General features: G+C 36.5%; 1 protein-coding gene across 2 annotated transcripts; it reads left to right on the top strand.

Moving 5' to 3' along the window:
- The first annotated feature begins 290 nt into the window (after positions 1-290).
- TTC14 (tetratricopeptide repeat domain 14) lies at positions 291-10,592 on the top strand. Of its 2 annotated transcripts, XM_041731818.1 has the most exons (12): positions 292-665; positions 1,104-1,228; positions 1,317-1,516; positions 2,193-2,277; positions 2,440-2,569; positions 2,855-3,010; positions 3,655-3,726; positions 4,350-4,469; positions 4,572-4,694; positions 7,309-7,426; positions 8,381-8,490; positions 9,322-10,592. In XM_041731818.1, the coding sequence occupies exons 1-12, from the start codon at positions 505-507 to the stop codon at positions 10,229-10,231; spliced, it is 2,310 nt and encodes a 769-aa protein (XP_041587752.1). In that variant the 5' UTR covers positions 292-504; the 3' UTR covers positions 10,232-10,592. The 2 variants fall into 2 exon arrangements, 1 of the variants encoding a protein (XP_041587752.1); XR_005984234.1 differs by lacking the exon at positions 9,322-10,592 and having other exon boundaries at positions 291-665; positions 7,309-7,944; positions 8,381-8,439.
- The last annotated feature ends 1,247 nt before the right edge of the window (positions 10,593-11,839 follow it).

Here is an 11,839-nt window from a genome sequence, read left to right as displayed (position 1 = left end):
ATGGAGAACACAACTCCAGTGTTTAATAAGTGTCAGTCCCCTTTCTTTCTGGTTCTCACCCTGGCTCTGGTGCTTAGAAGCTCCTCATTAAATAGACGGATAAATTATTATTTAGCCTACATTATTATTACATCATTTCAACGTAATAATAACGCCAGAGAAATTTTTAAAAAACACTTCTCGTACATCACTACCTCGGAGCCGGTAGGCAGCCCTCTAGCTCAGGAAATGCTTTAGCCCAGTGCTTCCGGTTTCCGTAGTCTCGCCCCATCTCGCGAGATCGAGGCGCCGCTCCTCCGCGCCGCTCCCGCGCTCTGCCGCCTAGGGCGATCCTGGAGCACTTCCGGGAGCCGGTTGTGTTAAGGGTCTGCGATGTGTGCTTCCGGTGGCTTCCGGGCGGCTTTCTCAGCCCCCGGGACCGCCGAGCTGAAGTAGTGGGTGCGCGGGGAGGCGGGGCGGTGGGCCCAGCAGCCCACGCGTCGCGGGGTCCGGCAATCTCTAGCCATGGACCGGGACCTTCTGCGGCAGTCCCTGAACTACCACGGGCCGTCACTGCTCTCCCTGCTGCGGAGCGAGCAGCAGGACAACCCACACTTCCGGAGCCTCCTGGGGTCGGCGGCCGAGCCGGGCCGGGGTCCGCCGCCTCAGCAGCAGTTACAGGGCAGGTAAGGGGACGGCGGCGCCGCTGCGAGACGGGGGAGGGGACGCAGGTTGGGGGCCCCGCTGGCGCCGCCGGGTGGCGAGTGGAGAAGGCGCAGGGCCGCGGCCGCGAGCCGCGGAGGGTCTTCGCCCAGGTGCGAGGGCAAGGGAGGATGAGGGCCGAACCTTTTCTGTGGTACTGCCTGAGGCGCTGAGTCTTTAGCCAACATCCCTTGGGCTTCGTCATCGGGAGCTGCGGGACTGTCATTTTTAACTTTCCTTGCCCTCCACCTCCATGATGGCGAATGACGGATTCCCTGATTAAAACTTTTTCTCAGAGGATGTACGGCCCGGAGCTTAGGGATGGACGCGATTGGGCCCCGAGAGCCGTGAGCTTAAGCTTGGACCTACCTGGAAAGGTTTTGCCCATAAACCAGTTTTCATAAATTTTGTTTCCTTTTAAGAAAAGAGAAGAGAGTTGACAACATTGAAATACAGAAATTCATTTCCAAAAAAGCAGATTTGCTTTTTGCACTTTCCTGGAAATCGGATGCGCCTGTAACTTCTGAAGTCAATGAAGACAACGAAGGTGAGTTTTATTAAAATATTTTGATTGCGCTTTGCGTTATTTCAGTGCACCTGAGATGAAGCAAGGCGCAATTTTGTTTTTGTTTCAGATGGTTATGCGGTCATGCCGCCGTTAGAGCAGTTCATGGAAATACCTAGTATGGACCGGAGAGAGCTGTTTTTCCGAGATATTGAGCGTGGTGATATAGTGATTGGAAGGATTAGTTCCATCCGGGAGTTTGGGTTTTTCATGGTGTTGATCTGTTTAGGCAGTGGCATCATAAGAGATATATCCCACTTAGAAATCACAGTAAGTTACTTTTCGGTTGTTTGTTTGCTTCTGTTTTTGGTAGGAGTCCTCTCAATGCAAGAATTAGGTCTTTGCATCCACTTGGGCCTAGGTGTACCCTGCTGACATAGTTTTGAGAAATAAATACTAACTGCAGAAAAATAAAGGACTTTTTAAAAAATTATTAGTGGTGATAAACTTACATAGTTTCCTCCTTCATTTCTGGTTTTGTGGGGTTTGCTTGGTCCCTTTGGTTGGTGGGGATAGAGTCCTATTTTAAATGCTCAGAGATACCAGTGGATATGGTGAGTTTGGTAATGCAGACTTATTTCTTCTAGCTGCACGTGTTCTTATTTAGTGTTTGGAGTTAGATACCTGCATGTGGATAATTTAGAAACAAATTCCTTATTTTTATATTTACAACAGTTAAATGTAAATGATTTCTTCATGTACATTATATAAAAAGATACTTTGCCCAAGATGAATTGTCTTGAATTTGAAATAGTGTGTTAATTTAAAAGGTTTGGTATTTGAGTTGCTTATAATTAAAATCCTTGTTTAAATTTAGATTTTAAAGGGCTCGTTTTTAACATTCATGTCAACTATTAGCTGATTATACTGAACAAGTAAGGTAAAAAAATGTTACTTCTCACGAAAGAATGGAATGTGTGGTGTCTTAAAATACTTCTCATTGCAGGCTCTTTGTCCGTTAAGAGATGTACCTTCTCACAGTAACCACGGGGATCCTTTATCATATTACCAAACTGGTGACATTATTCGAGGTGATCAGTTTCATCATACTGATAAAAAAAAAGTAACAGTTGTCAGATTTTTGTTTATATTAATTTTGGAAATTAGCTAATGAGAATAGTGTTTGGATTTATGTATTTTCATGTTAGTTTGTGTTTTCTTGTTAATCAGCTTAGTTTCCTTATTTTTTTAAGCTGGAATCAAAGATATTGACAGATACCATGAAAAGCTTGCAGTGTCTCTATATAGCTCATCTCTTCCACCACATCTATCTGGTATTAAATTGGGTGTAATTAGTTCTGAAGAGCTTCCTTTATACTACAGGTAATCTATCTACATTATTTAAAGAAGTTAATTGTAAACAGTTTCTTGATTTAAAAAATAGCGAATTGTGTCCAAATTATGATGAGGTAGAAAGTTAATTTCTCTTATTTCAAAATATGCTCGTTTTATTTTTATAGCCCTTAAGTAAAAAACCAAAATAATATTACCACACCTTCATGTATAAAAATGATGAGTATTTCTGTAATAGAAATGGGATATGCTAATCACATTAAGTCATTTTTATATTTTTGTTGGTTTTTTGTTTTTTTTGTTTGTTTTTCTAAGGAGAAGTGTTGAACTAAATAGCAATTCTTTGGAATCCTATGAAAATATCATGCAGAGTTCCTTGGGATTTGTTAATCCCGGAGTAGTTGAACTCCTTCTAGGAAAACTAGGAATAGATGAATCTAATCCACCATCTTTAATGAGAGGCCTACAAAGGTATAGTAAATTTACTGTTATTAAGTGGTGAGGTAAATGGTGCTGAGCTTAAAAGCTACGTAACCGAGGGACATATTTGACTGTTCTAAGCCTGGTGGTAGCAGTATGCCAAAGTGAATGAACTAGGTGATCCCATTTCCTTCTGTAATGGAGTCTGTTGTGATTATATGTGTAGAGAAAGACACAGAAAGCTTTTAAGAATTTTATGTTAAAAATACTGTTTAACTATAATAATTCTTGGCATTTTAAGATTTTTTTTTTTTTTTTTTTTGTAAGAGAGGGATATAAACATTAACAGAAAAGAACTGTGGGTTGATGGAGGGAAGGTTGGTGGAGGATGGGCTAAATGGGTGATAGGTATTAAAGAGGGCACTTGTGTTAGGACACTTGTGTTGAGTACTGCCTATTATACTCCTGAAATTGAATGAATCACTAAATTCTACTCCTGAAACTGATATTCCACTATATGTTACCTAACTATATCTTAAATAAAAACTTGAAAAAAAATATTCTTTTGTAGATGGAATATAAATTTCTTACCTGGGATTTACTTTTTCAGTGTTGAATTTTTATCTGTCAGAGTGAAGTATGATTACCCCCCCCCAAAAAAAGTATATAGTTTGACTTTTATTTTCTTTGAATAGCAAAAACTTCTCTGAAGATGATTTTGCTTCTGCGTTAAGAAAGAAACAGTCTGCATCTTGGGCTTTAAAATGGTATGAAAATTTGTCTTTCAACAATTGCATTATCTAGTCTAAAGATTAGGATAAGGCAAGCATTCTTAAGTCATTCTTTGGTCTTTCGTCATTCTTAAGACCAAATTTGTTTGTAAATAAATTAAAATGATGCATTTTGTAGCGTTTTTATAGGTGTAAATGATGTTATGTTGTAAACTTAACAGACTTGTTTTAACCAACATTTTCCATGTTTTTCAAAAGGAATTGGTATATTGATATATGGATTCATAAATATTTGTTACAGAATTATCCAAAGGCAGTATTACTTCCTAGGTATATTGAGATTATTGAAGACTAAATATTAGTCACATTAGATATGTTTTAAAAATTTATCCATGCTAGGGGAGCCTGGGTGGTTCAGTGGTTGAGCATTTGCCTTTGGCTCAGGTCATGATCCTGGGTTCCTAGGATCAAGTTCCGCATCAGACTCCCCACAGGGAGCCTGCTTCTACTGCCTGTGTCTCTGCCTATGTCCCTGCCTCTCTCTCTGTCTCTCATGAATGAATAAATAAAATCTGTAACAATAACAAAAAATTTGTCCATGCTAACATTCTATCTGGATATTCTGAGAAGTGCATGATGCTTTCCAAATGTCTTTTTAGTGTGAAGATTGGAGTTGATTATTTTAAGGTTGGACGTCATGTAGATGCTATGAATGAATACAATAAGGCTCTGGAAATAGACAAACAAAATGTGGAAGCTTTGGTAGCTCGTGGAGCATTGTAAGTGAATCTTGCTTTTAAAGAATATTGATAAGGTAAATGTGTACAAGATTTATGAATTGTTCACAAGATAAATTCTTCTAATTTATTTCATATCTCTAGATACGCAACAAAAGGAAGTCTGAACAAAGCAATAGAAGATTTTGAGCTTGCATTGGAAAACTGTCCAACTCATAGGAATGCAAGAAAATACCTCTGCCAGACACTTGTAGAAAGAGGAGGGCAGTAAGTATCAGATTTTGTTTAAAATTAGAGATCTAATATTCAACCACCTACTATAAATAAAATCTTGAACTTAAGGAAATAGCATCTTTAACTCAATTCAAAACACTCTTAGTTTCAATTTTGGTTGAAATTGTTTTTTAAATATAGTCCTCTTTAAGCTTTTAGGTTTGTTTTTCTTTTTTTTTTTCCCTTAGTACTGAGGTTCTTTATGATTGGAAGTTGAAGATATTTTAGTGTCTTGAGTTCATTGTTCTGAACATCTATTCTCGTTACATAGAAATATAAATGTAAGGGTCCAAGAAATTAAGTATTTTTTTCCTGGATGTACACAAGAAGTATTTGTTTTGATAAAGAGGAATTTGATGTCTAATTCTTCATTCTAGTAGCCTAATGCCAGAAGTATGAATTGGGAGTTCTATAGTTGTGAGTATTTTGCTGTTACATATTAAGCTTATTGCTCTGCTCTGTGCAGTAAAATCCACAAATGCAGATTAAATGGAAGAGTAAATCATTAAGAACAAACCCTGCAACTTATGTTACTATCCTGAGATGCTGGCATAATACCTGTCATACTAGTTGTATCATAAATACTTAATGATTAACAGGCTAGTCTAATTTATAAAGTATTGTGAAAAAACAGTATTCCTCTATAAATGATTTTTAGTAATAGTGTGCTCTAATAATTAAAACCAATTTATAACAATAGCATCTTTATGCAACTAATTTTTTAAATAGAATTATCATTTTTTTCATAAATCTGCTTAATTATTCCAGTTTGTATGATCATTCCGGAATTCCAAATTAAGGAGTTTTGCAAAATTTGTTTTTAACTCAAGAATTTCTGTTTAGACCCAAGTAACTGGTGCAACTTTTTACTTTCTCACTAAGTAGATAGATACTAAGATATGACTCTTACTACCCACATACTGGTGTCTTCTGGCTGAGTGGATGGCAACATCATCTATATGTTATCCAAGCTAGAAATGTTTTTTGTTTTTTTTGTTTGTTTTTAAGATTTATTTATTTGACAGTGCACGTGTGCACAAGCAGGGGAAGTGGAAGAGGGAGAAGCAGGCTCCCCACTGAGCAGGGAGCCGGATGTGGGGTTCTGTCCCAGGACTCTGGGATCACAACCTGAGCAGAACGCAGACTGGCAACCAACCTGCCACCCAGGCCCCCCAAGCTAGAAATGTTGATAGCCTTCAGTGTATCCCTTACTTCCTATATCCAGTCTGACAGAAAGTGATCCCATTGAAGCCATTGGGTTTTTGTGGGGTTGTGACTTTTTTTCATGTTTGACCTTTTTTTTTTTCTACTTTCAAAAAACAAAATATTTTACAAATCCTTTCCTGCTCTGTATCCAGACTCTCTCATTCTGATTTTTCATAGCATAGACATTAATGAGTTTCATCTAATAATTCCAGCCAGTTGTGATATACCTGTATCTGTTGGTATTTCCAACCTTGTCCATAAATTTTCTGGGAAAATTTTCTGTAGAAAGGATAATTATTCATAAACTGTAGGAGAAACTTGGGATGCCTGGATGGCGCAGCAGTTGAGCATCTGCCTTTTCTGCTCAGGGCGTGATCCCGGGATCTAGGATCAAGTCCTGCATCGGGCTCCTTGCAAGGAACCTGCTTCTCCCTCTGCCTGTGTCTCTGCCTCTCTCTGTGTGTCTCTCATGAATAAATAAATAAAATCTTAAAAAAAAAAAAAAACATATATATAGGAGAAGCCAATCTGTAATTCTGTGCTAAAGCTCAAGATTATACTAAATTTAGAGAAGATATTGGCTAGCCATGTTTTCATGTATCATACTAAAATCTCAATACTGGACATACAATATGGCTATAGTTGCCAAAAATGAATTCATACTTTTTTGTTGTTTTTGTATTTAATTGAGACATAATTGACATAAAACAGATGGAGATGTACAACATAATGATTTGGTGTATGTTTATATTGCAAAATGATTTCCACAACATTTGGCTAATGTCCATCATCAGTTACAGTTTTTCTTGTGCAAAATTTTAAAGATTTTTTTATTTATTTATTTATTCATGATAGAGAGAGAGAGAGAGAGAGAGAGGCAGAGACACAGGCAGAGGGAGAAGCAGGCTCCATGCACCGGGAGCCTGACGTGGGATTCGATCCCGGGTCTCCAGGATCGCGCCCTGGGCCAAAGGCAGGCGCCAAACCGCTGCGCCACCCAGGGATCCCTTGTGCAAAATTTTAAGATCTTTTCTCTTAGCCATATTCAAATATGCAGTACAGTATTACTATAATCACCATGCTGTACGATACATGTCTAGGACTTAGACCTTTTAACTGGAAGATTGTACATTTTGACCACCTTCTCCCATTTTGCCAGCACCCTCCCAACCCCACACAACTACCAATCTGTTCTCTGTACACGTGACTTTATAGTTTTTGTTTTGTGTTGTCTTTTTACCAGAGAAATAGCATTAATAAGCACATGATTTAGGTACTGCTCAATTTGGAAAATGTTGCCAAACATGGTTTTTCTCTAAGTTCTCATAAGCATCTGAACCATATGCATATTTGAGGATTTTTTTTTTTGTTTTTATGAAAACAAAAAATGTTTCAAATTTAGGTTGGAAGAAGAAGAAAAGTTTTTAAATGCTGAAAGTTACTACAAGAAAGCTTTGGCTTTGGATGAGACTTTTAAAGAGGCAGAGGATGCTTTGCAGAAGCTTCATAAATATATGCAGGTGATTCTTTATTTCCTCTTAGAAATTTAGTGATGTTTGAAACTGAGGCTAAAACTTACTTTCTTATAGGGAATACTATTCTAGATTACTTAGTCAAGGCATTATGAAAACTATCTTTAGACAGTTTTTAGATACAGCTTTTCCTAATTGGGTTTGACATCACGTCATAGTGCCTTTTCTTTTTTGTTGGTACTCAGAAGTAAAAATAGTTCTATGAGAAAATTCCTACTGCCTACATGTGGTATGTGATTTTGAGAAATGTCCTTATAGTGAGCTTTCCTGGTGGTTACAAATTCAGTGTTGGTATAATTGAGCTAATTATAAAAACCTCTTTGAGAAATATTTTAAACTGCCTTTTCCTGTAATACTGATGATGATGTTTTCTCATGCATTTTCTTCTGAATTGGACCATTGCTGCTGTGTCTGTGACATCTGGTGCTGCTCATCCCCATCCTCAAACTGGAAAATGATTTCTTACGTAATCATGCATCCAACTGGGCTGTGCTATTTTTTAAATGGTTTGTATTTGAACATGGTGATTCCTTCCTCAACTCACCTTAATGGAATTTATTTGAATTTTATTTATAAAATTTGTGTCCTGTCTAAATTTTTCAATTTTTTAAAAAATAATTTTTCATGTATTTTGTTATGTATTTTATTTTTTCCCCTCTCCTGCACTCTGGGTCATGGGTGCCAATGCAATGGCTTCCCCTTTTTTCATGGAATACCAACTGCAATATGGTCCTCAATGCTCTTCTGGCTATTCCAATGATTAATGCCAAACACTTGTATGATTAATTTTTACATGTTAAAAATACTTAATGCTGGATATGTGGTGATTTGGGTATACCCCGTTTGGTTTCTGGTTGGCGGGGGGTGGTCTTTTGAAAACTGGGTTTTATATATTCTGCTATTTTTAACGTGTGGTTTTTTCCGATATCTGGGTTCTAAAAGAAATCTTTGGAATTAAGAGAAAAACAAGCTGAAAAGGAAGAAAAGCAGAAAACAAAGAAAATAGAAACAAGTGCAGAAAAGTTGCGTAAGCTCTTAAAAGAGGAGAAAAGGTAAACTATAATATTCAGTATATTTTAACTTAAGCAACTACTGAGTTGAACCAAAGTGCCATGTGGAGGTAAAGTAAGTAGAAAAAAAAAAAAAAATATATATATATATATATATAGAATCACAATCAGTGGTACTTTGTAAGTATGTGTACTACAAATTTAAAGAAATTAAGTGGAATCTAAAGATAGAATTCAAAAACAAAGATCTTAGAATTAAAATATATAATTGTTTTAATTATCTATATTTTAGAAATGTTTTAGAATTGGAGCAGTGGTTCTCAACTGGGGGGTGGCTTTGTTCCCCCAAGGACATTTTTGGTCATCATAACTGATGGAGTAGTACTAACATCTAGTGGGTAGAGGTCAGAGATGCTGCAAAATATCCTACAGTGATATTGTAGGATACTCCCCTATTGTCATACTCCCCTATTGTAAAGAATTATTCAGGTGAAAATGTCAGTAGTGCTGATGAGGAGAAACTATATATTAGAAGTAGCCAGATATAAAACTTCATTTTTCTCCTTTATGTGTTTAGATGGGCTTAAGTTTTTTAGTGTTGGAAATGTGACTGTGTCTCCAGAAATGATGGACTTGCTTTCAATGACAACTGTCTACACAGTATTTTTTCCCAAAAGTCATGCCTGGTGGTAGAATTGAATATTGTAGCTAACTAAGATTATTATAGTAATTGCTTAACTAAAAACAGCTCTTATGAAACCTTTCAAGAGAACAAAATAGAACTAAGAACTTTATAATCAAGAAATGCTTAAAAAAAAAAAAAAAGAAATGCTTTTGTACTTAACATATTTGATGGAATAACTATTTTTTTAGGCTAAAGAAGAAAAGAAGAAAATCAACTTCTTCCTCTTCAAGTGTTTCTTCTGCTGATGAATCTGATTCTTCTTCATCAACTTCTTCCTCTTCTGGTCACAAAAAGCATAAGAAACATAAGAAGAACCGTTCAGAGTCTTCTCGAAGTTCCAAAAGGCATTTAACTAAGGCCTCCTCAAGTCAGATAGATCAGAGTAGGAAAGATGAGTCCTTCCTAGTTCCATCCAATACTTTAGCGTCTTTTCTTAACCAAAAACAAGAAGTGGAAAAACTATTGGAAAAGCAGGACAGGTTCCCATATCAAAAAAAACAGGTAAAAGAGAAAGATAGATGCTCTCTCTCTTCATCTTCAGTTGAAATTCCGGATGATTTTGGAGGTAGGTCTGAAGATCCAAGAGATTTTTACGCTCAGGCAAGTAGTAGCAAAACAGAAAAACCATATAAATCAGAAAAACATTTCTCCAGTAGAAGAGATTCCTCGGATTCCTTTTATAGGAATTCAGAGGACAAAGTAAAAATTTATGGTTATAGAAGATTTGAAAAAAATACAGAGGGAAAAAAAGAGCATCATAGGAGGTGGGAGCCAGGTTCTGCGAGGCGTTCCACTTCACCAGCAAGCTCAGACTACTCTTGTAAGTCAGTTGAAAAATCTAAAAAATACACTTATTCTGGATCACGTGATTTCAGTAGACATGAGCAAAGATATCAGTTAAATAAAAATCAAGGAGAATATGAAACAGAGGTTAATTATGAAGAGGACATTAAAACAGAGGTTCCAGAAACAGATGGACTAAATAGCAAAGAGCAGTCAGCAAGTGGAGTTAAAAAAAATTTACCTCAAAATTTACTCAATATATTTAATCAGATAGCTGCATTTGAGAAAGAAAAAGGAAATAAGCCAAAAAATTAATACGTTGGAGAATCCGCACCATTACAAAAAAGGCCATTAACTGAAAGTTGGGTCTTCTAGTCCAGTGCAGAATCTCTGCTCCTAAAGCTATATTATCTGTAGAGATTGCAGAAAGCAGATGTTTTTTAGCTATTCTCAAAGTATATTTGTTTCAATCATGGGTCTCCTAACAGCTTGATTTTTTTTTTTTTTTAAGCTTTTCATGTGTATGTTTCTGTATAGTATTTCTTACTGTGATGATCTAAACCTCACCTAAAAATAATTCTCAAAGTATTGCTTCCTCACTGTATTATAGTGTATGAGAATCCCTTGGGTCCAGTTTATCGTGCTGCTTGAGAGAAAATTAAATTTGTTCATTGAACACTTGGGTTGTTTTCTTTAAAAATTATTTCATTGTCTTTTCTGTTAAATTGTCTTTCTCCTCAGCTTTTGAAAGGGATATACAGTAGTTGATTGTTCCTTGCATACTGTTTTATATTGATTATTCATTTAAATACCAAATTTTTTTGTTACTTTTAAGATTTATACAGAGTTACCGGTCTTTCCTAATTGACCTCTAAAACCTGATTTAATTAAAAATGGTTTGTGCTCCAGCTTAACAAGTACCTTAGGAATAAAGCCATGAAAGTTGAATAGGGGCCCATTTTGCTTATTTCTCTCTCCCCGCCCCCCTTTTTAGACCTATTGTTAGCAGTATAGCCCTAAGAAATTTCTTAACTTTAAATATTGGCAAGACAAGAAAAGATCAGAATAAAAAAGAATCCTCTTAGCAAAAACATCAGTGGCAGGAGGATCACTGTAAATCTGGTTTTCCCCTAAAGGGAAAAAAATTGGGTAACTGTCCTAGTATTACCTATGTCTAGTTGGGAGGTGCTTGCATGTTTTTAACTACCTAGAGCTGGCCTGCATTTCTTTTCTTAATATTCTCTCCTGATGCTTCCCTTGATGCCTCTTTTCTTAGGTCCTGAATAAATGACAAGGCCAACAAAGCCTGGTTTTACTCAATAAATTCCTGCAACTAGAGCTGAAGCAGTGACTTAGATCATAAAAATCCTCCCAAATTTAAAAACAGAAGTTGTTGATTTATAATGGTCTTTAGAATCTTTCCATTTACTGTAAATGACAACAGGCTTTTAATGCTGCCTCTCTAAATCCTTCTATCTGGGTATGTCCTGTTTGTGCTTAAGGCCTTCAGGCTTCAGTGTTGGGAGCCTAGTGAAAAAACTAAAGATTGTTTTGCAATGGAACAGAAAGAAACTGGTCAAAAACCATGGGTAATAGCAGTAGAAAGGTCACTTAGTCGTTCATCTTTGTACCAAGAAACTCCTCTTAAAAAGAGTCCTTGGTTCTTTTTGTGTATTAGTAGTTCCTATATCATCCGTACATAGTCCTAGAGCATGGTTTTTGTAAACAGTGAAAAGTGCCCTTGACATAGTCTTTGACCTTTAGGAATTGCCGGTGTATCTTCAGTATTTTACATATACCAATTTATGTACTAAAATCTCTGAGCACAAAAAAAAAAAAAAATCTCTGAGTATCATTATCAACCAGCACTATCATTTTCCAAGGTGTCTTTGTGGTTTTTTGTTTTTGTTTTTGTTTTTTTTT

The sequence above is a fragment of the Vulpes lagopus genome, chromosome 17, assembly GCF_018345385.1.
Source record: "Vulpes lagopus strain Blue_001 chromosome 17, ASM1834538v1, whole genome shotgun sequence".
Classification (NCBI taxonomy): Eukaryota; Metazoa; Chordata; class Mammalia; order Carnivora; family Canidae; genus Vulpes; species Vulpes lagopus.
The sequence above is the reverse complement of the archived record's forward strand: the minus strand, read 5'-3'. Positions and strand labels throughout refer to the sequence as shown.